Here is a 23,164-nt window from a genome sequence, read left to right on the forward strand (position 1 = left end):
TGCAAACACTGGGTGAAACCGGCCGCATAAAAAACAATAAAAAAAATGTCGAATATCCGAATATCAAACTAACTACACCTCGGTCTCTGAAGCAGCGGTTTCAACAGTGCGTGAAAACCGAGCGTACAAATGTCTCTGATCAAGAATGAAAAACACTTTGCAAAGGAATGATGGAGCTGATTTTTCATGTAACCAGACGATGGCGATATGATCCTTTTTTCTCTTCTCGTCCTTCACATTTCCCATAGAAGAAACGTCGTACTCACATTTCTCGCGATGGTTGAGTGACGACCTATTTAAGGAAGGTAAGGTCCTGAAAGCTTTATATCTTTATTTACTTTTTGTTGAATACTTGGTCGTTTTCCGTAGATATTAGGTTCATGGGGAATTAAGTAGTTTGACATAGTTAAATAGTAAAGAAACAAGTATGCAATCTCTTCATAAATTGATACTAGGAAGCCATGGTTTTAAGACAAAACATGGCGCTTGGTTTAAAATAATTAAATACATACATGTATTTACTTTTCAGGGAACTACTAGTAACGTCTGCGTATTTCCTTAGTCAGGTTATAACAGGTTACCAAGCAAAGCCAAATCTGTATTGCATTTGTCCTCTATTGTTGTAACGTTAAAGTTAACAACGTTTAATTCGCGAATGAATGCTGATTATGGTAACAGTTCTGAAATCTTCCCTTATAGGGTTAACGTTAGTGTTTACATGACCTAATGTCTGAACATCAACCTTCACCTAAGATGGCCTTTCATTCAAAGACACACAAGGACACCATCCTGAATAAATTTGATATGCTGAGAAAAAAAGATATTCTTTGTGATATCACCCTCATTGTGGAACAAGTGCACTTCAAAGCGCACAAAGCACTTCTAGCAGCCAGTAGTGAATACTTCTCCTCCCTGCTGATGGCTGTTGACTTGCCCACTACTTCCCAGGCTGTGTACCAGCTGGAAGGCATAGCCGCACAGGCCTTTGGGGCAGTACTGGAGTTCATTTACAGTGCCGGTGTGTGTGTGGAGCAGACTGCCGCTGAGCAACTCCTGAGCACCGCCCGCTTCCTTGGGGTCACTGACCTGCTATGTGCAGACAGAAAAAATGAGGGGGCAACTGTATCCTCACCAGAATGTGACAGTGTTGAACTGGTGCCTGTCGGCTGTCATCAAGACTCAAACGGGGCATTTAGGAATAAGTCAGACGGAGCATTCAAAAATGGAGGGGAGTCTGGCTGTGAGGCACAGGCCCCACCAAAGCGTAAGAGAGGGCGGCCTCGAAAGAACACACAGGCAGTTGTCACCAAAGTGACAGACACAGTTGTGGATGATGACATCTCAGCCGAATCCAATCAGATGTCTGTCAGTGAGGCCAAGGCAACAGACGGTCAGGATGGAGGAAACGACCCTGGGAATGAAGGTGAGGTCAGCGAGCGTTGTCTGTCTGAGTCACCCAGAGATGACGGCAAAGATCCAGACGATGCCGATTATGTCCCGTCCACTCATGGCTTGCGCCAAAGCAAGCGTAAGATCAAGCGGCCGGTGAAGCTGAGCGGTTACCGGCTCGGGGACCAAGCGTCTGAACCAGGGCAGTCTGGGAAGAGAGGCAGGAAGAGGAAGTATCCCGACACCGAGGCCCGCTGTGAAGACTGTGGAAAGGTCTTTAAGAACCATGTGTTCTTGAAGGTGCATCAACGGATCCACACTGGTAAGAGTCTGGACAGGGGTTGCGGTGTGTGTCTTGAGAGATCAACAGTAGTCCTGTTATACACTTGGGTTTTGTAGATTTATTGATTCGGTGTATATTTTGCCTCTGTGCGGCAGGTGAGAGGCCCTATGGGTGCCATATATGTGGAAAGGACTTCACTCAGAAACACACCCTCCTGATCCACCAGCAGATGCACACCGGGGAGAAGCCTCATGTCTGCACCATCTGCAAAAAAGCCCTGTCAACCAAACACTCTCTACAGGAGCACATGAACTTGCACACCGGTAGGCCTACTCTCAGTACAGCTACATGTGAAAAATGAAGTGATTTTGATCTTTTGTGTCTTGCTATTTCACACCTCAGTTCTCCAATTTCCTTTGCATCAATTGTGGTCAACATCATTATGAATTGAGTACAGGAGCTCATGGGTACAGATAACAATAAACTTGGTTGGTTTCAAAGGAAATATATCTGGCAAATTTTTCCCAATTGACATACCAAAATTAAGCTGACAAGATAGATTGTTGCTGCCAGCCTACCTTTTCTTTCCCATAACACTTATTTCCCTTCTAGAGCAGAAGTTGTTCAGCTGTGACCAGTGTGGACGAAGTTTCACCCAGAAGCGACAGCTAAAGAGCCACTACAGGATTCACACAAGCCAGTCACTGCCTGAGTGTGCCCACTGCCAAAGACGCTTTCTGGACGCTGCCCAGCTCAAGAAGCACCTGAGAACTCACACGGGTACTCAATATGGCAATACTGCCAAGAATTTTCTCCAAGGACACATTTTGATACTCTTTTTTGACAAAATGCTTTGTTGCCAAGAAATAAAAATGCATTATTATCTAATAATGCATAAGGTTAATGAAATTCATTAGCCAAAGGGTCAACGTTTTGCAAAGTATTACACTAGCAGACATAGACCTACCTCTTGTTCTGTATAGGTGAGAAGCCCTTCACGTGTGAAATCTGTGGAAAGTGTTTTACAGCCAAGAGCACCCTTCAGACCCACATCAGAATCCACAGGTGAGCAACTTCAACTTGACTGATCAGATACAAACAGTCTTACTAACAGATATAGATTGCATATCTAGAGGGAAAAGATCTTAGTGAATACCGGTACTTAACTGTCCTGTTTACAAATAATTATTCAAATGCCAATTTGCTCTGGTATTAATTCATGCATTACATGCTGTTTTGTGTGTTAATCCATCCTGTGCAGGGGGGAGAAGCCGTACGTGTGCAGCGTGTGCGGTAAGTCCTTCTCAGATGCGAGCGCGCACAGGCGTCACGTGTCCTCACACTCTGGTAAGAAGCCCTTCAGCTGCTCTGTCTGTAGCTTGTCCTTCGCTCGGCCCGACAACCTCAAGGTCCACGCCAAGACCCACAGCAAGGAGTGGCCCCGCGACCCTAGCACGGCCCTGGAGACCCACGAGGCCCCTGGGGAAGGGGTGGTGTTGAGTTCTGGGGTGTCGGGCTCGGCTTCGGACGACGTGCGGGGCCTCATCCAGCTGCAGCCCTATCAGGTGCCCGCTGGGGGTGACCAGCAGGAGATTCAGCTGGTCGTAACGGGCGATGTGGAGAACATCAACTTTGTTCCTGGCCAGGAGTCGGGGATCAGCATCATCACCACAACGACGACGACGAGCGAGAGCAACGGAGCGGGGGGCGGGAGTGACCCCCAGGCCGCCCAAAGCCTCACTCTGCTCACCCAGCCGTCGGGGCACCACATGCTGGTGACGCAGGACACAGGTGACCCCTCCGCAGCACACATCCAGACCATCAGCATGCTGGAGGGCCAGGTGAGCACAGGGGCCGGCGGCAGCGTCGGCCAGGGCGAGCAGATGCACGTCATCCTCACCAAGGAGGCCATGGAGCAGCTGCACCAGCACGCCCAGGCGCAGCCCCAGCCAGGCAGCCAGGGGGCGCTACAGCTCCTTCAACCACGCGGCGGCGCCACCCAGCTCCTGCCGCAGCCTCACCACCACGCCGGCCTGCCGCAGCTGACCGTGGCCTCGGACACCACGGCACCCGCCCAGGGGGAGAGGGAGAGCCAGGCCATCCACATCAGCAGCCAGGCCGGACAGCCCATCTGCATCAGCCAGACCAGCCAGCAGATCCCTAGCCACCACATCCAGGGCCAGACCTTCCAGATCCAGGCTGGGAACGTCTCCTACCTGTACACCACCAGCCTCGCCCCCAACACCTGACCCAGGTGTACACCATCAGCCTCGCCCCCAACACCTGACCCAGGTGTACACCACCAGCCTCGTCCCCAGCGGCAGCATGAGCTCATGTAAAGTAAACAGCTAAAGACTGGGAAATGAAATCCAGTGTAAAAACTATTTCTACAGGGTCACTGGTAATGATGTCTTCCTTTAAAGGAACCTTCAGTGCCTGTTGCACACAAAAAATGCCTAATCAACAACCAATTCTATTTTATTTCCCTCTTCGTTTTAATCTGTATTCTACATTGTTGTGGATGTATTATGAATGTTCTATGTGCCCATAGTGGCAAAACTTTTATATAAAGTTGCCTATTCTATATGTGAAAGAAGTGAGATGAAAAAATATGTTTTGACTGTAAAGGTTTTTTTTTATTAAAAGATCAGGGATACATTAGAAAAGTAAAGACCTCTAAACTGAAGCCATATTCTGTCATTAATCAACAACAGGATTATTCTACATTTCATTCAAATGTTCAAAATGAAGTGAATTGCTGCCTCTATTTTAAAACATGCTTGTTATATTTGTGTCTAGAGAAATGGTATGTGAAACATAAACTGCAGTTTGAGTGCAAAGACATCCATCTATGGTCTCTGCAGGGTGAGGAGGAGAGGGCTGCTACGCCCATCAGTGAGGTTTGGTAACAGTGCCTCAGAGGAGTGCAGACGCAGTTGAGAGAGACTCTGCCAAAAGGGATCAACACATAATTAGACAAGTGAATGGATGGGTTTGTCTTCAAGTAGCCACTTATAGCGCTGTTTTAAAGCAATGCATGTTGGGATTCACACAATGCCAAAATGCATTGTATGAGTTCCAGCATGCATTGGTTTTAGCCAGCACTGTAAGCTGCTGCATGAATCCGAATGCATCCAATGTCCTGCATCACAGCCTGATTGGAATGTGATAACAGACTGAGCTCATAGATATCTGATGACTTCATGTAAACTGACACAGCATGATCGCTGACTCAAGGGTCTGTCCTCACCTGTTTTGACTTTGAGAAGACCATCTTTGTGTCCGTGTTAACTGATTGAAGTACTTCTGCGCCGCTGTCCTCTGTGTCGTCTCTCCTGAGCTTTCTGGCCATCATACCTGATACACAGAGGAGCAGAACTCAGTTGGGACACTCATATCAAGCGGCAATATCTGCTGAATTCTGCCTAGACTAGATACCACTAGAGCGAGTGTGAATCTAGCCAAATATCATTAACATGAGCTTTGGTAAGGTTAGCAATAACAAAGCTGAATCCCTTAAAGCAACTTAACCTTACCTGAGGACGATCCTCTGGAGTTTCTGAGGAAGAGGATGGGGGAGGTCCTAGAGCTTCTGCCTGCAACTAGACCTAAGGAAGAGCTTCATCAATTACCCTCCTAAAGAAATACTATGATATTACCTCTAACACTGTGAGAAACACTCTTACTTCAAGCATTATGAGAACAAGCAATGTAATGATGGTGCATTATGTTTATTGAACACTGGTTGATTGGATCTGCGTAGCATGTAGCTGAGCTGTGACGTTACCTGGTGTGGAGGTGCAGCTGGGGAGAGCCGTCCCTGCACTGACCTGCCTCTGCAGCTGACTGACCAGCTGAAAGGCCTCCTGCTTTAGACCCCTCTCCTGCTGGAGTTTACTCCTCACCTACACAACACAGCACAGTTACTGTAATTTCCCTACTATTAGCCGAGGTTTAAACATGATTTTGCATTTGACTTGCATTAAACACTGTTCTGCGGTTTATACACAATGCGGCTAATACACAGGAAATGACTGTACTCCTTACACAACACAAACCAACCCTCACCTAGGATACCACCACCCTCTATGCCACCCTCCAATTGCAGCAAAACAAATTTACTACCCACCTTCACTCCTCAGATGAAAGACACACGACACTCACATTTTTATCTACAATGTTTGGTACTGTTCCACATCGCTCTCCAAGCTCTGAAGCCTAAAATTGTTTGTAACAACATGTAGGTGTGTGGACTACCACAGATATAGCTTTTCAATACTGTGTAGGATCTGTAGTACTAGCAACCCATGTTACAATTAGTTAATGTGTGTTTGTACTGTACACATCCATAGCATAAGCATTGTGTTCCAATGTGCTGCTGGACTAATAGCTTGCTATGCCCACTGTCCCTTGTATGGAAGTTAATGCCCATATGTATGGAAGTTAATGCCCATACCTGACTGTAAATGTGTGTGTGTGTGTGTCTCACCTGCTGCAGTTCTTTGCTGCTGTGCTGCAGCTGTAGCTGGCTATGTCTCCGGCCAGTGTGCAGCTGCTTGGTGAGCTCCTTTATCACCCTCTCTCTGTCCTCAGCCTCCTCCTGCAGACGCTGCAGACCCAGCGCTCCCGAGCTGTGCAGCTGCATGCGCATGCGCTCCTCCTGGGCGCCGCCGTGCTCCACCTCCTGCAGACGCTGGCTCTGACAAACAGTGGAACGCACTCTGAATTAAACACACACACACATTAATTCAAGTACACTGTTTTAATCTCATCTCTTTCTCTCTGAATTAATTGTACGAGTTACTAGTTGCCTTCACCAGCATTTAGACACAATTTATCCCATCACTGAGGGCAGTATTCAAATCTTCAACAGCACGTACACTGCCCTAACATGTTGCATCCTAAGCTGAGGTACTTGCGCCCAACAATGTCACAGTAACAGTCGCAGGGATGCTTTCACATTCTAACAGGACTTGTTGCGCTTAAACTCCATGGGGTGTAAAGCGTGTGGGAATGATGGGAAAGCGGGTGGGCTCTACCTTTTGGCTGAGCTGCTTCCTGGCGAGGTGGACCTCCTTCTGGCTATGCTGCATGACCTCCCTCAGGGCCTCCAGCTCCTGCTGCAGCAGCGCCCCCTGCTGCTCAGATTCCAGCTGCACTCTAACGCAGGCCAGCTGCCTCTGCAGCTCCCTCTACACACACATATAGTACAGATTCACTTACAAGCAACTCTCAAACATTCAATGGCCTTCTCTCTACACAAAAATGTCAATTGTTCATATTATGTAGCCACCCTATCAATATACTTCACTCTAGATCATCCTCCTGCGTGAGTGATGTCCAGACTCCCTGAGGTCCAGTACCTGTTTGGTGCTGTGGAGCTCCCGCTGTAGTTTTCCCACAGCAACAGCCTCTCTCCACTGACCCAGTGCCTGTAGTTTCCTCATCAGAGCCCTCTGCTGGGAGTTCTCTATCAGGAGGTCCTGCTGTGCTTTTTTCTACACGCAGAGATGTACAGTAGGTTTAAAAAGACAAAATCTCCTCAAATAAATCTAGCTAAGTACTATGCAACATACTTTCAACATATTTTACACACAAGAAACAATAATAAAATGTTCATCCAAAATTATTAATTTTCATTGTGAAAACTCCCTTGTTAGAACAAATTATGCCAACAGCTCACTTTAGCACTAATCTCAGTGACCATAAGGCCATGTACATTTTTTATTCCAGTTATGTCATATCATGAGGGAACGGTAGAACTAATCTCTTCACCTGAACCAGAGTTTCTGCTAGGTCCTCAGGTTCTCTGGAGGAGCCATACTTCTTCTGGAGCCTGGAGATCCGCTCCACTCCCTCCCGTCGGGCTCTGCCAACCATCTGCAGCACGTCCTCCTCCATCTTCTGGTGGTAACCATCCAGTCGTGACTAACAGGCACACCACAGGGACACTTCATTAGGAATACAGAAACTAATTAACTGTACAAGGTCATTATGCTTACAGACAGCTGATGTTCCCTTGTTAGTAGCACATACTGTATACCATACACACATCCTCTATGCATTACTAAAAGGATAAGTTTGTCTTGGGGTGTGTCACGTAAGTTTGGGTTATCATGGTTATCTGTGCTTGGGTGTGAAAGGTCGCCCACCTTGAGCTGGAGGCAGGTGGTGAAGAGCCGTTGCACCAGGGTGTCATAGTGCAGTCTGTGCTGAGCCCTCAGCTGCTGCTGGAGGGTGTTGCGCTCCTCCTCCACGTGTGCCAGCTGAGCCCTCAGGGCCGTCATCTCCACCATCAGCCCCCGGCACAGAGCAGCCGCCTGGGACACAGCACGGGGAGAAACATGGGTCACGCCTGGGACACAGCACGGGGAGAAACATGGGTCACGCCTGGGACACAGCACGGGGAGAAACATGGGTCATGCCTGGGACACAGCACGGGGAGAAACATGGGTCATGCCTGGGACACAGCATGAGGAGAAACATGGGAAAACACAGTGAGACCCACCTCCTCCAGTCCACACACACACACACACACACACACACACACACACACACACTCTTCACAGTTCACTTACAATGAGACAAAACAGAGAATCAGAGATTCTCCCAAGCATACAGTACATAGAACATTTAATCCTAAAACAAAGTTCACAAACACTTGTGCTGTTAAGCGAAGTGTGAGGTTAATGTGATGTACCTGTGACTGGAAATACACACACCTTACTGAGCGGGTCACTTGACTGGATGTGATATTCCTCCAGGTTCTTCACATCCTAATGCATGAAAAATAAACTGCTTTACACTGAATATGTATTTGTACATAGACTGTATGAGCCCTAGCAGTTCCAAAGTAATAGTCCCAACATTGTTCTCTACATGGCTCCCCTCCACATTACCACAGTGGAGAGAGCCGTGGACCTCCTGGACTCATGGCTACCTGTTCCCGCTGATGGAGCAGCTGGGTCTCCTGCTGCAGGAGATGCTCATAGAACTGGGAGTAGAACAGGAAGTTGCTCCGCTCGCGGCCAATCACGTCACGCGACAGAGCGCTCAAACACTGCTGCAGATGGGCACTGGAGAAGGACACCTAGGGAACAAACAAATGACATCTTCCACCAACATTTCCACATATTCACGGCCACAGCAATGGCTGCCCACTGCTCAAATGTAGAGGACGAATTTCCCTGTGGATGAATAATAGTATCTATATCACAGTCACTGTGGCTTTACCTGCCCCTCAGAATTCTGGACTCCAGATAGCAGCTGATGCACAAAGTTCTCCACAATCAGTGGCCTCTCTGGTGTCGGACAGTGCTTCATGGGGCCTCTCTTCCACACATCTGTATACACACAGAGGTGGAATAATTAGATTGGAGCTAGTATTCAAACTCTAAATACTAAAGCTCTAAAAGTATGTTTTTCTTTACCTGTGGGTAAGGCTGTGTCTTGCCGTGTCCTCTCTGACAGGAGCAAGGTCGTCTCTTTGGCCATCTTCCATTGTACTGCTTTAATCATGTCACACTCCATGCTCTCCAGCAGTCTCAGCAGCTGGGTCAACACACACACACACACACACCCACAGACACCCACCAACATGTTAAACAATCTTCATTCTCAGTTTTATACATATATTTAATAGACACTTCTATTAACATATGTTTTTGCCAAAAATGCTAATACTAATGTCAAATACTCTTGAGCTTATCATCTAGTGATCTGTACAATGCAATGTTAGATGCAATGTACAATGCAATGTCATAGAGCACCTCCCAAGTCCTCAGCTCCACCTCGGAGGCTCCAGCAGGGGGCGGCAGAGGCTGGCCATCCACCAACAGGGCCTCATACTCCCGCTCAGACCCCAAGTGCTGCGCTAGAGCCTTCATACTGGGGTACTGGATCTCCTGACTGTAATACACAAACAAAAACATAACCATGATGCACACCTGCTTTAAAATGTATTAGCGCCCCAAACACAAAGACACACCCACTCATATTGCACAACACGCTGTAATACCGCTGTTTCAATTAGTGATTACAGCCGAATCATAAAAAACAGAACTTTTTTCTGTGTTGCTTCATCCTGTAAGCGCTGACCCACGGCAGAGCCCCAGGGCCGCTCCGCACCTGTAGAGTGTGGTAAAGTGCTGGTAGTGAGTGGGGCTGTGGATGTGCTGGACGCCCAGTCTGTGACAGCCCCAGATCTCCTTCAGCGTCTCCAGCTGCTTCCACAGTAGCAGGAAGCCTCTCTGCTGCTCCAGGCCAAAGGTAGGGTCTCTGGGTCTCTTCACAGAGCAGTCTCCATCAGCCTCAGCAACAACACATTCCTCCGGCTCCTACAGAAGAAATGTACTTGGTCTTATATTTCTGACACATTTCTAAGTCAAAACTGTGTCAGAAATGTGTCTGAAATACAGTGCAAGACCAACTATATTTTCACACCCGAAATGCTCTGTGTATTTTAAGGGACATACAGTAGGATAAGTGGTCATTTACCTGAGTTTTATTTCTCTGCACATCATCAGTGGCCTGTGCAGTCATGTCCAGCTGGAGAGTACCCACTGCCTGCCCACTGCTCAGCACCTCCTCCAGCTGCAGAGACACGCCCAGCAGCTCCCCATTGGCCACCTGCCGGCTGCGCTCTCCTAGGCCACTCAGACACAGCTGGTGGTGGCAGAGAGTAACAGTTAACCAATCAGGAAAGACGACTCAGACCCTTGACAGACAGCTAGATAACACCATCAGCTGAAACCCCCTAACTTACCAATAAAGAAGACCCTAGTTAGTCAAAATACACCAGACCCCTATGAGGGATGTGGTGTATCAAACAAAGGGCAGAGGAGGATGACAGAGCTGGTGCAATCAAACCAACATAGGACAAATGCACTGTACCTGCATGCAGAACTCTATAGGGGGAACGTCCCAAACATCCAGAGGATGGAGTCCATGGCACAACATAAACCATCTCCATGGAAACAGTCTTTGCGCCTGCAAAAAAAAAAAAAACATTCCTGAAGGTCCTCTGCTCTCCTTATAAACCACACTAATAGCTCTTTGCACACAGGCATACACAATGTACTAAGACCTGTCAGACAAACTGAACAGGTCAATGTGATCATGTGACATTAGCCTGAGGTCAGGTAGCACCCCACCTGACATAAATAGAACAGGTTAGTCATTCACCTGAGGGCAGCCTGGCTCCAGGGGCTGGGGCAGAGGCAGCTGGTAGCTCTGGTCACTTTTTCTCAAGCTGTCACTCAAGAGGGGGAGGGCGTGTCCCATGTTGTCATTCACACTGTGATAGGCTGCAGTGTTTCCAGTGGACAGGAATGTTTTTCTTAAAGAGGCAGAGCAAACATTTGTGAAAAAGTAGAAGTATGTAAAAACCATGTTGGGATACACAAGCAGCATTGTAAAGTGTATTTACATAAGGAGGGCATCACATTTGCATCAAGCCATTTTGTCTATAGTTTCGAACTCCAGCTCACCTGATTGTGTGACGTGTGGCTGCATCAAAGAGCAGGAATAGCACCTGTCTGCGCAGCTGGAGCAGATGTCCGACGGCCTTCGGGCTGCGCGGGTCACAGAGACAGTCCACCTGCAGCTGAATGTCCCAGAGCTCAGCACCTTATGAGCACATGTTAGAGTGAAGCAGTAAGAACTGTGCCCCTCAGCATACAGAGAATCCATATCATATCTAAAATGATATAACCACATCACAGACTACTTCAACTTCAAATAAGTCTGGTCTATGGCCATCAAATTTCAGCTCTTGTCTATAGGTAAGCAAGAGGGTCTTTCTTTTGCAGTAAGTTGATCAGCCCAAGAAAGTCAGTGTGTGTCGTGTATATGGTCAATTCTATCGGCATAGACCTGGTTTATTTAACACCAACGTAGACATTTATTGCACAGATATACAAACTTCACCAGTATTTTGAATGTCAGATGAGTGAAAGGACGAAAGGTTGTGAGGGCACATACGGATGCACTAAGTGAAGAGATGTCAACTTGATTTAAACTGAACACACTTCAGCATTGTCCTAAATGTACAATTGTTGCTCTTTGAGTGGAAGGGTAAAAGGTTGTGAGGAGACATACTGATACTCTCGGTCCCACCCCAGTCAGCTGTCAGAGTGCTTTGGCTGGCAGAGCTGAGGAGAGAGGCTGCATTCCCCAAGCGAGCAAAGCTGATGGTGTAACACACAATGTCATGAAGGGCAGAGGCGATGGCCAACATGTGCTGAAGTGCCCTTTGACATGTCTGGAGGACACACACACACACACACACACACACACACACACACACACACACACACACACACACACAGAGAAAGAGGGAGAAATAAATACAAAAAATCAACACAAAAATACACAAATAAACACACATACAAACACTTACAATCTCTTAGTAAATGTTTGCTTCATTCATGGTGTGTATATTATAACTGTGCTATGACTATACTGTATTGTATGCTAAATGTGTATAAACATTGAGAAACTACAGTTAGGTGTTTTCATATGAATAGCTTGCCTTCTCCTCCAAGCCTCGGAACATGAGCAGAGTCTCTGTGTAGTGTGGGAGGAACCACAGGTTGAGGAGAACAGTTCCGTCTGCTGACAACAGAGCTCTGGGGCGCTGCTGGAACATTCTGGAATGGCATGACATACACACTCTAGCTCTAAAGGCTCTCACAGCTGACGTCTTTTAAGGTTAAGGTTAAGGCTACAACTTAAAGGTCAAGGTTAAACAGTGGTAAAGGCCTGAAAGGTAGTTTCTGTTAAAGCAACACCAAAGAGTTTTTTTGTATCTTAAAATAATGTTTCTAAAATCGTTTCAGTGGTTCATTAACTCGTAATAGGGTGAACGGCACTTCTGCATTCGCTTCGCGACCCTCTATCGGCTATGCAAGTTTGCCAGATCGGGTAGCGGATCTGTAGTTCGATGGAATAAGACATAAGAAACTACCAATTTGACTTGCTTCTGATGTCGCAATACATCATACTTTCATAAAATCATGCAACATACTCCACCTTGTCTGTGGACATTGTCATTTGCAAAGCCGGTGCTGGATAAACAAATAGCATGCGTGCGACAGAGGAAAAGTGCTTTGGTGTTGCTTTAACTAGCTTGCAATTTAACCTGGTCTTGGACTGAATTAAGGGTTTCTATGACATTGTAATACAATATATAATCACTCCCTTTTTGGGGGCCTCTAGGCTACTCAACCTTTTCAGTGTTATCATCATACACGTTACAGCTTAAGATCTCGAATTACAATTCGGCTTATTCACCCGGAGGCCAGAACGAGGCTACAGGGTACACTTGCCATTACAGTCCACCAGATGGTGGTGATAGTGCAGTCCGTTTGCAAACTGCCAAAAAAACTCACTGAAGAAGAAGAACAGGCCAGCGAACCCTTCTTTTTTGGTGAGCTTTTTTTTTTGGCAGTTTGCAAACAAAGTGCATTACCACCATCTGTTGGACTGAGGTGTAATGGCAAGTGTACCCTGTAGCCTCGTTCTGGCCTCCGGGTGAATAAGGCGAATGGATCCAATCATATAAAACACACAAACCAAAAAGACCAATAACGACAAGTCTGTAAGTAATCAATCCTTACCTGGGATCTGTTGTGAGTGCCTTCTCTGAGTCCTGGTTTGATTTGGCTTCATTAGACCTACCCATCATGAAGTGGGTTTGGCAGATGGTAGGAAAGTCTTGCAAAAGTAATGTGAGGCTGTGGTACAGGGCAACAATCTGTGCTCTGACACAGCACTGAGACATGCTAACACTAAGCCTGCAAGGTGTGTGCAGAAACAAATACCTGGTCAGTAACATCATTAACAGGAATTTAAGTCACAGTAACATTCATTCAAGGTTTTCTTAAGGCAAGAACAACTCAGAAATAGCAAGATGCCAGCCTTCCATATGCCTCCCAATGCTAGTTCTTAACCTCCTGAAGAGGCCCCTGAGTCTACCAGCTGAAGCTCACTCACTTGGAGCAGAACTCTAGGATCAGCTTCCTCTTGGTCTTTGCTGCTTCATCCTGTGGTGGAGTGGGAGTTTATGGAGGAAAGCTCTCAGCCAGTTTTGATTATAGATAAGTCTGAAGGATGGTTAGTTTCAACATTAAGCTGCTAAAAAGCGATGTTAAGAGTTCTGCTCTGCCTGTGGGACTGCGTTACTAACCGTGTTCTGCAGAAGGGTTCCTGTTGCCTCCCTCCGCTTGATGAAGGCGTTCAGCATTTCATCTCTCGGCCGTGTCTTCTCCAGCTGGATAGACACAAATGACTCTGCAAGTCTGGAGAAAGAGGGATAATGAACAATTCATCAGTTATGGATAGACATGAATGACTGCAAATCTGGAGAAAGAGGGATATTCATCAGTTATGGATAGACATAAATGACTTTGCAAATCTGGAGAAAGAGGAATATTCATCAGTTATGGATAGACATGAATGACTTTGCAAATCTGAAGAAAGAGGGATAATCAATAATTCATCAGTTATGGATAAACACAAATGACTCAATCAGTTATCGCAACGGTAGAACACAGAACATCCATTCAAGTCCGTATTTTCACTGCTATTGCAAAGATTGATCTGACCTGTGCCTTGAGTCTGATGCATATCGTCTGGGTGCTTTACTGGAGGGGCTCCTCTCCTCTGGGTGTCTGCTCTCATGCTGAACCTGGAAGGAAGGTACTCTGAAGGAGCTCTGTCCAGTTCACCATAAACACAGCCATACAATCACAAGGTACCTAAATCCTGCCAATGTGGCCGGGGTCAGTGTGGTCAGAGAGAGAGAGAGAGAGAGGCCTACTGTACCTGCTGTGACCCTGCTGCAACTTCTGCCCAATAGCAAAGTGAGGCTTGCTTGATAGCACTGATCAATGTATTCTTTTGTGTCACCTGACATGCCAGGGTCACCTGCAGGTTTTCAATCCCTGATCCATACAGGAGCTGTGAAAATGGCAACTGAAATTAGACACAATTTACAAAACACAAAATATATAGTTGAAGCCATACTTAACACAGAGTATTTTACTTGCTTGCATGACTGCCTCCCGAGTGTGAAAGCTGAATCTACCAATATGGTTGACATCAAGCTCCTGAATGGCCAGAGGCCGACTAGAGGGGACATATCTGCCAGGGAAGTAGGAGAGTTCGCATCAGGACATCTGGCATCAGGTGGGCATCAAAACTACATTTACTGCTCACCCTACAAACAATGGAACTCTAATGATTGAAATAATCTTCGCTGTTTCTTTAAATCAGAATTAAATTGTGAATTGCCAGCATAAGCATTTACCGGTAAATTATCTATCAGGTTAGTTTGTCTGCCCTAGCCTCCTGCCCTGGCCCTCTGTCAGGTAAAATTCAAACAGAATGCAAATGAAATGAAAAGCAGCACCTGTCCACGATGGTGTTGTCCTCCAGTAAAGCTGTGATGAACATGGGCCGCTGTTCAGCCACATCCTTCAGCACAGCAAACTCAAACTGAACAGGTCGCAAATACAGATGGAAGTCATCAAAGCCCAGTTCCAGAGCTAAAGATTTGTATAACCTTCAAACACAGAGACACAGTTCAACAACTTGTTAAAAATGTGTTTTTCCTCACAGTATCTTTCAGCTACGGTTTCCTGTAGCTGTCAATGAGCAATTTATATTGTCACTTTTGAGGATACAACAAATGAGATAACATTCCAATGACTTACCGGTATGTATATTTCATATGTCTATGCATCATAAACAACTGCAGTGTGTGTGTGTGTGTGTGTGTGTGTGTGTGTGTGTTGTCTTAACTGTGCAAGGTGTCCGCTCTCTAAAGCAGCCTCCAGCAGACGATGGCGTATGGTAACCAGCTCCAGAAGGTTTGAGAACGTCTCAACACCAAGGAGCTGTCTGTCCCTCTCAGACCTAATTTCCTTCTCTTCTGCTGACCTCAGAACAGCCAGACCCACATCCCTCACCAGCAGAGGGTCCTCAAAAAACACCTCTGAAAACAACTAACAAAAAGGAAAAAGGTAAAAACTAAATTTATATTATATCTATCTTCACCATGCATTATTATTTCTGTCAGTTGTTCAAAAATATATTTGTTGCTGTGTGTTAACCAACAACTTGCTAAATAGTATAAATCACTGGCACTTGCACAAGACATGTAGAACCTCTGTGAGCTCAAACCTACATCCTTCTGGATCTGGGGGCTGTAGAAGGCCCCGAGTGGAGCCTGGGTGTGCCAGTAGTGCAGGGCCTGCTTCAGGACTCTCTGTTCCAGGGCCACGCGTTCCAGAACTCCATTGGCTCCGTGCAGTTGGCAGAGCTCAGCATGGGCCTTCCCCAGAGCCTGGTACACCTGCCGGGCAAGGCACAGCGAGGGGTGGACCTCCAGCAGGAAAACACTCTTCAGGGCAGGACTGTAACCACGGACACATATACATAAACAGACATTCATATAAGCACGCACACACGCACACACAGTAACCATAACAAAGGATAATAAGTCTGAAATGTAAACATTACTCCTCTCTTTGTCAATGCTACCAGGCTGTAAATTGTACTGTACCTATGAAACACACACACACATGCTTTGCTGATTTTAAATAACATTGCACCACTCAAGCACAGACCTGCCTCCACAAAGAGTGACCAGCTGTTTGGGGGTGTAGTTTGGGGGCAGGCCAAACCCCAGAGTGGCCCTCCTGTCCTCTCTCCTCCACACCCGCAGGAGGTATCGACGCTGCTCATCAATCTGACCAGGAGCACACAAAATTATGAGCAAACATGTCTGGGCAAGAACTGAAACAGCACCTCATACTGTACATACCCCTAACGCCAATCTAAATGGGAAAACATGATTTGAATACTATAGCACATTTCTTAACATGAAAAACATAGAAAACAAGAAACAACTACCAGCATTTACAATTACATTTTACATTTAATAATTTAGCTGACACTTTTATCCAAAGTGACTTGCATACTGTATGTCAATCATATTACATGGGCCATTCTCCCCAGGACCACCACCATTAAAAGTGCCTCACCTGCTGGTCCAGGATATGTTTGATGAGCTGCTGGTGCATCTGCACACAGACAAGCTCCTCGTGGTAGGCCTGTACGCAGTACTGGGCTGCTGGGTCCAGCTGAGGCCGGCGATGGATGATGTCTGTGATGACCTGGGCCATGGCAACCCTCTCCTCTGAGTCTGTTACGTGTTGGTAGGCCTCGAAGTAGCAGTTAAGCAGCTGGACACAAACATGCATGCAAACACACACACACACACACACACACACACACACACACACACACACACACGCACACACACACACACACACACACACACACAGAAATACTGAGCAGGTACTGAGGTACTGATACTAAGATCCAAAACCTGTCTGTTCTCTATTGTCTTTGATTTGCCACTTGGCTGAGCAATGTCAAGCCTGACTTACTACAAAATGTAACAAAATATTGACAGAGATCACTTCCTCAAACAGCTGACTACCTGCATCTTTTTCTCTATAAATGTGGTCTCGCACATCCACAGATCCAGTAAAACAGCCTGACGATCCACGTCCATCCCAGCCCAAGAGTTCAGGTCCACCTTAGACTGACCAGAGGCCTCCGTCATACACCGCTCTGAAAGGGTAGACATGTTACACATGCACAAGTCATGCAGTCACCTTTAGATTCTCAGAGATAAACCATCATTATGTGCAAAAGACCAAAAAGACTTCATGTGGGATTATGAGTTTAAAATGCCACATTTACAAAAAACTACTATGTATTAAGCTGCTGTCTGAATTATTTCAAGGTGCAACATCAAGGATTAGTTTGTTGCAATTTTCCTTTTTGAAATTCAACAAATGCTGAACCTAAAACCAAACAGACTTCCAAATCTTCATAATCCTTCATTTGAGCAGCACACAGCTCAATTGGCAGACAGATATCCATACTTCTTTCAAAACCACAGTCACACATCATCTACCAAGTGACTTCACTATGTGGACGAGTAGATGCTTCCTACCTCTGCTCCTGGTCTGGATGTAGTGGGAGGCTATGAGGAGGAGGGTGTGCTCTAGCTCCTCCAGGTCTCTGAGAGCTGCATCATACACCACAAACAGACCCCTCTGGTCCTGGGTGCGCACCTGCCTACCCTCTCCGCTGTAGTAGTCGTGGTGGTTCTCCACCTCTGGGAACTCCATAAACTCAGAACAGTGGACCTGCATACACATACAAATACTTATTACAAACACATACAGGTGGCAGGCAGGCCTTCTTCTATACTATGAGATGTGTAAAAATCATCGTCCATCAGCTATTTCTAATGGATTCATGTCTTTATGAACAAATCTGTGTTTGCAACTGTATCCTGTATCTCACCTGGTAGTCCACAGGTGTGCTGTAGATCTGGTGATGAGACCCTATACCGCCTCTGGAATCCACGTCTCTCCTGACTGCACTCATCCAGCCACATTCCTCCCTCCTGTTCTTCAGCTCTCCACCCTCCATCACCACAGCCGCCGTGTCAAAGGTCAGCGTCCTCTCCACAGACCGCATGTAGTTCAGCATGTTCAGACAAGCATTCTGGAACCAGCATGGCAACAGAAAAGTAAAACTATGACAACAATTAATCCATGTTAAAGATCCACTACTATCCACTACTCCACCTGCAGTCTGGTAGATGACTATGTATATGAGTCTATGAAGATTACATGCATAGAAATGGTTTTAAAGCTGTAATCCTCACATAAAGCCTTTCCCAAAATCCCACAGGTTTCTTAAAAGCATTTTTTACAGCTTAAACAGTCAAACACTAGGAGAAAGATAATTTCAACACAGAATTCACACATCCGGTTGGTTCAGTGACCATAAGTAGAGTGTACCCTTCACCTGTAGCTCCCGGATCCTGAGGTAGCGCAGGTAAACCAGGGAAAGGTACGCGCCTCTGGACTCTGATGAGTCTACACCTCCATCCCCTAAGTACTCCTCAAGCCCCAAGAGCTCAGTGCTGCTGCCAAGCCTGTAGTGAAGGACAGACAAATGGAGAGGAGACATTTGGGGACAAGTGGGTGTCCAATCCTAAAGTAAAATAGGCTGAATACATACAAGGATAAAGCAAATACACAACACTTAAATAGTCTTTGCTAAATAACCTTGCTGCCTACTGTACATGACATACCTTATTCCTCCATGATAGACCACCTGACAGATTATAAGGTAAGCCAATACTTTAAAATATAATTTGTTTATCTTACACAATTCTGAAGACAATAAATTCAACAAAAAATGTCAAAACACAACAAACAATTCCTTTAAATTAATTTTACTTACATTGACTTCCTTAATCCTTCGTTATCTTTTTGCAGAGATGATGCACTTTGTTTACCCATGGAATCCTGGGGGACAGATCATTTTTCTTTAATACATGATCTTTCAATATGACAAAATTCAGCATAATTTGAAAGTGAGCCGTTTCAAGTAAATGCTCAGACCCACCAGTAATTTGAAAGTATTTCTATATATAACAGGTGTACCTGAGAAGTAATGACAGTGTTGTATAGACTGCTCCATGTCTGTGAGGTACTGTTTCCTCCTCTGGACTTTGGGTCCAGTGTGAAAGGCCCCACGCTTTCAGGCTTAACCACAGAAGAAGCATGCTGTCTCAAAGCCTCCATAGCTTTATCAGCATCTGACAACTAGGTTTAGAAAATGTTTTTTTTTTTTTGGTGCAAATCATATGACAGAGTGATTGAATCACTGTTTAAAACGTTTAGACAAACTACAAAATGATCCTGTAATACTAGCAATTATGCAGATGTAAACTGGACAATTTCATGGCATTTTAGCCACATCTATTAAAACAGCACCTGCATACCTGACAACACTTGCACAGATTCTGTAGTAGCTCATCCAATGAGTTCTGCTCCTTCAGTTTGGTGATGAACTTCTGCTGCCAGGGGTCATGCTTGGGCTTAGTCTGTTTATAATTTAAAAAAAAACTTGGATTTTAAAATGAGAAAGAGAGTGTAGTGGATATAGCAGAGGAGGAGAAACTGAGAGCCAAGTCCAGCGTGTGTCTCACCTGGAGGAAGGGAACCCAGTTGGCCTCCTTCCTCAGGGCGACCCCGGTGCCCTTCCTCCCCAGCTGCCCCTCCAAGGCCTCCGAGCTGCCGTACTGCTCCAGGGCCCTCTCCTCCTCTTGCTTCTGGAAGATCACCCGGAACTCCTGTGATACCTACCGCAGAATAACCACCATAACATCACAGAAAACATTGCTGCATCTTCAATTCATTTTTTCCAGAATGTATAGGCCTTGACACTGTATTAATCAATGGTATTACTGTATGTGCATACAGACCACTCTGAAGAGCTCCATCTGATCAGCGGGGGTCCTGAGGTCTGGAGTGCCACACTGCAGCTGGAAGTGGGACAGGAGGTGCTGCAGCTGCCTCTCACACTGGTCCAGCCTCAGCATATGAACCGGAACCCCAGTCGTTAAAGACACTCCTGTTGGAGAGGGCATGGATTACTACTACAACGTTTCATCACAAACTCCAGAGACTGTTCCCAAATCATGAATATATTTAGTTTAAAGACCTGTGAAGATAGCTTATAAAGCATGTTTGTTGACTTCTCGGGTATATATATATATATATATATATATATATCACACCTGCCAGCTGTTTGGTGGAGGAGGAAATAACATCTAATACAGTCATTCCAGACACCATGTCTTTCCTCTCACTTGCAGGTAGGTAATGGAGAACCTGCCATTAAAGCACCACAAAGATCTTGTAAAACATAACCAAGCACAGATGTCTGTAGAAAAAAAACAGCTCATTAAATTCTACAAAAACTTCCACAGAATGAGGTGAAATCTCAAAAAGATGCCTTGCATTTGCAATGAAGGGGTCACCTATCCAAAATCTAACCCAGCATCTTAAATATTTTTCATATTTTTATCTACTCCCAAAATATTATAACAATTACATAATCCCCATCACCTTAAATTTCCCCCTACAACAATGAGAGATAAGGCAGGTGGTAATTGAAAAGTGATTCTCTGCTGTACTGTCTATATGGCTGGCTGGGTGTCTACCTGCAGAAAACTGTGGACAGATTTCAGGGAGTGCAGATGGGTCACCAGCCACTGGAGGTAGATGACCACATCTTCCTGGGAGAGTACAATGTTCGGGCTTGCCCTTCTGGTCAGGAGTCTCTCTCTGGATACGGCCAGCCTGCGCGCTCGCTGCACTGCATCTTCATATTCCTGCACCAGCAGGTCCATCTGTCCCTGAAGACACACCAAAAAGGAGTCTGGCAAGCGGCCAAAAGCAAATGTATTTTATGGGCCACAATCACCTCACCTGTCATGACTTACCTTGTAGGAAGGATACAACCGTTCTAAAACTGTGGAGTGGCGACAGAATCTCCTCCACCTCAACATTAGCAGGTGTTTGCATTGCGTCAACTGATTGGAACGGTCCAAGTAGTGCTGGAAGGGAAGACTCCAGTTGTTAAGGGGGGGGGGGGGTTATATACAAATAAATAAATATATTATTTGTATTTATTATATATAAATATATATGTAGCCCAAATAAATCTAAAATTCTATTGTATAACTCAGACATCTGATGAAAGTCTGCAGGGGCGTCGGACTGGGGGTAAAACCACTACTGATTATAGGGGCCCAAGGGGAGAGAGGACCCTTGAAAAGTCTGGAATATATTTTATTTTACCTGGGTTGAGGAACATGGGGGCCCATTAGGAATGACTATGCAGGGGACCAGGATCTTGTGCTACGTCCCTGCAAGTCTGTGAGAAGCACTCGTCCTCACCTGGTGCAGCAGAAGAGGAAGACTTTCAGGTGTGTATTCCCGATTGATACAGCTCTCCAGCTCCTGCTGAATGACCTCCGCCGGGGACACATGAGGCCGTGCAGCAGGGACCTGTTGAATACATGCCACGTTGGGAAATATGTAACTTGAGCTTTTCAAAACAACTTGTCAATAACAATTCCAAAAGTTAGGCTACATTGTACCAACCTGCAAGAGTCTTTTCAAACACTGTTCTCTCTCCACACGAAAGTAAGAAATGTCCTTAGGAATTTGCACCGAGCTAAAATATAAATTATCGAGATATTAGGTGGATACTTATGTGTGGCACCAAACTTGACAATCAATTCATCATTAACAGATTAGTCCCGCCAGTCAACTCGCCAATTGCGTTTGATCATACCAGTATGATTTCCCAATAGTCCCTTGAAGAAATAAGTTTTCTGCTCGAAGTGCATCCAACTGCGCGGCCAGCTCGGACTCCATCTGATCCACGCGCACCGATGCAGATACTTTGTATGTTCTGCATCTGGACATGACTAGGCCTGAGATTCTGAGAGGAAATGTGCTCTAACTGTTAACTTACCTAAGCCTGCCTTCAACAAAATGTCAAAACGGTCAAAGAGCTCTTTCTCTAGACAGTCAACCTTCAAATCAAAGAGCAGAACAACCTCAGTGTTTTACTGCGTCCCGCGCGCTTGCAAGTGGTGTTGCAACAGAGTATCCATGGTGACCAGTGACCGCTACCAGACAGCCACCATGAATGAAGTCCGTCCTACCGTGGGCTAGGCCTACTACGCCAATGTTTTCTAGCAATCGAATTTGTGCAATGTATCTTCGACCAGTGAAGAGACGTGGCCAGTAGCCTATAGGCTATTTTGCTGTTCACACTATCATAATGAAACTCAATTTTAGACGGAAAATGGGTAAGTGTTTGTGGATTTGACTGATAGAATCTAAATCAGGGCATGGCGGTCACTGACTAAGAACAGGCTATTCGCGAAAGACTATGGAACCTGTTAGACCCCTACGATAATATGTGAGGAATGCATAGGCTAATTCAACACATAGGCCGAGGACCACTGTGCTTGAGAGTGTTCTGCTTTTCTAATAGCCTATCTGAATTTACAACTGCAAAAACCTCTCCAGAGAAAGTAGCCTAACGGACTGTGACTTCTGAAGCCTCAGAGGGGCGCTGCTGTGCTGCTACACAGGGGGAATATTATCCGCATATTACAATCGGATTATAACAGAGAATGCTGCTTGGATATGAGTGTGTAATATATCTGGGAATACACCGATAAATACGAGCAGCTTTTCACCGACAGGTTAATTTAATAGTTCATGATGCCTATACGAGAGCTCAAGTGTTTCCTGCCTATTCTTGTGGTTTCCGATTTAGGCTAGCAGACATGGTGCATGCGATAGTCATCACATCCGAGTGGATCAACACTGTACAAAAATGTCAACAAATGTAGGCTATAGATGACAACATACAAATTCAAAGCCACGTTACATGCTTAGCCTATTTATGCGCATCCCCAGTTTCACTGATGCTCAATTCAGCAGCACAGATCAGGTCCTGGACAATTCCCTTCCAAACAGATTTTATTTTATTATTATTAGACCAAATGCATTCCAGTGGTGCTGT

The 23,164-nt window shown here is 45.7% G+C and overlaps 3 protein-coding genes and 1 long non-coding RNA gene across 5 annotated transcripts; 1 reads left to right on the plus strand and 3 right to left on the minus strand.

The window, feature by feature from the left end:
• Positions 1 to 231: 231 nt before the first annotated feature.
• On the plus strand, positions 232 to 4,489 carry zbtb24 (zinc finger and BTB domain containing 24). Of its 2 annotated transcripts, XM_076299248.1 has the most exons (6): positions 232 to 305; positions 700 to 1,711; positions 1,828 to 1,995; positions 2,285 to 2,452; positions 2,656 to 2,737; positions 2,934 to 4,489. In XM_076299248.1, exons 2-6 carry the CDS (start codon positions 727 to 729, stop codon positions 3,919 to 3,921), a joined length of 2,391 nt encoding a protein of 796 aa, XP_076155363.1. In that variant the 5' UTR covers positions 232 to 305; positions 700 to 726; the 3' UTR covers positions 3,922 to 4,489. The 2 variants fall into 2 exon arrangements, with proteins under 2 accessions (XP_076155363.1, XP_076155364.1); XM_076299249.1 differs by lacking the exon at positions 232 to 305 and having other exon boundaries at positions 569 to 1,711.
• A 32-nt stretch (positions 4,490 to 4,521) lies between these two features.
• Positions 4,522 to 15,589, minus strand: LOC143139580 (coiled-coil domain-containing protein 162-like). The gene is made up of 29 exons (XM_076300154.1): positions 15,476 to 15,589; positions 15,084 to 15,236; positions 14,718 to 14,815; positions 14,498 to 14,632; positions 14,278 to 14,360; positions 13,860 to 13,971; positions 13,667 to 13,716; positions 13,291 to 13,467; positions 12,204 to 12,321; positions 11,771 to 11,912; positions 11,161 to 11,299; positions 10,856 to 11,009; positions 10,565 to 10,660; positions 10,169 to 10,336; positions 9,800 to 10,008; positions 9,442 to 9,580; positions 9,103 to 9,223; positions 8,906 to 9,015; positions 8,613 to 8,762; positions 8,395 to 8,448; positions 7,825 to 7,992; positions 7,448 to 7,600; positions 7,036 to 7,170; positions 6,712 to 6,864; positions 6,162 to 6,371; positions 5,460 to 5,577; positions 5,209 to 5,280; positions 4,923 to 5,029; positions 4,522 to 4,620 (listed from the first exon to the last, which is right to left on the minus strand). Exons 2-29 carry the CDS (start codon positions 15,145 to 15,147, stop codon positions 4,522 to 4,524), a joined length of 3,534 nt encoding a protein of 1,177 aa, XP_076156269.1. The 5' UTR covers positions 15,148 to 15,236; positions 15,476 to 15,589.
• Positions 15,590 to 16,026: 437 nt separating this feature from the next.
• LOC143138833 (uncharacterized) lies at positions 16,027 to 20,886 on the minus strand. Its single transcript, XM_076299250.1, has 13 exons — positions 20,778 to 20,886; positions 20,352 to 20,445; positions 20,037 to 20,185; positions 19,761 to 19,913; positions 19,554 to 19,655; positions 19,213 to 19,374; positions 19,010 to 19,074; positions 18,569 to 18,698; positions 18,059 to 18,262; positions 17,703 to 17,898; positions 17,181 to 17,314; positions 16,720 to 16,920; positions 16,027 to 16,424 (listed from the first exon to the last, which is right to left on the minus strand). Exons 2-13 carry the CDS (start codon positions 20,407 to 20,409, stop codon positions 16,272 to 16,274), a joined length of 1,707 nt encoding a protein of 568 aa, XP_076155365.1. The 5' UTR covers positions 20,410 to 20,445; positions 20,778 to 20,886; the 3' UTR covers positions 16,027 to 16,271.
• Positions 20,887 to 20,959: 73 nt separating this feature from the next.
• On the minus strand, positions 20,960 to 21,531 carry LOC143139172 (uncharacterized). The gene is made up of 3 exons (XR_012990354.1): positions 21,517 to 21,531; positions 21,060 to 21,173; positions 20,960 to 20,972 (listed from the first exon to the last, which is right to left on the minus strand). It is a non-coding gene; the product is annotated as an uncharacterized LOC143139172 (long non-coding RNA).
• Positions 21,532 to 23,164: the final 1,633 nt, after the last annotated feature.

This window comes from Alosa pseudoharengus, unplaced genomic scaffold (assembly GCF_046254945.1).
Source record: "Alosa pseudoharengus isolate Yale_2024_CS ecotype anadromous, Long Island Sound unplaced genomic scaffold, YU_APseudo_1.1 YU_APseudo_1.1_scf_22, whole genome shotgun sequence".
In the NCBI taxonomy this organism is placed as follows: Eukaryota; Metazoa; Chordata; class Actinopteri; order Clupeiformes; family Clupeidae; genus Alosa; species Alosa pseudoharengus.

Coding starts and splice junctions, on each gene's coding strand:
- zbtb24 (XM_076299248.1), top strand. CDS start 727: ATGTCTGAACATCAACCTTCACCTAAGATGGCCTTTCATTCAAAGACA. Junction 1,996..2,284: donor GCACATGAACTTGCACACCG/GTAGGCCTACTC, acceptor TTTCCCTTCTAG/AGCAGAAGTTGTTCAGCTGT. Junction 2,453..2,655: donor GCACCTGAGAACTCACACGG/GTACTCAATATG, acceptor TGTTCTGTATAG/GTGAGAAGCCCTTCACGTGT.
- LOC143139580 (XM_076300154.1), bottom strand. CDS start 15,147: ATGTGGCTGAACAGCGGCCCATGTTCATCACAGCTTTACTGGAGGACA. Junction 12,322..13,290: donor GCACTCACAACAGATCCCAG/GTAAGGATTGAT, acceptor ATGCCATTCCAG/AATGTTCCAGCAGCGCCCCA. Junction 7,601..7,824: donor CCACCTGCCTCCAGCTCAAG/GTGGGCGACCTT, acceptor TGTGCCTGTTAG/TCACGACTGGATGGTTACCA.
- LOC143138833 (XM_076299250.1), bottom strand. CDS start 20,409: ATGGTGTCTGGAATGACTGTATTAGATGTTATTTCCTCCTCCACCAAA. Junction 17,315..17,702: donor CATCCAGACCAGGAGCAGAG/GTAGGAAGCATC, acceptor CTACCCTTTCAG/AGCGGTGTATGACGGAGGCC. Junction 16,921..17,180: donor TTATAGAGAAAAAGATGCAG/GTAGTCAGCTGT, acceptor GTTTGTGTCCAG/CTGCTTAACTGCTACTTCGA.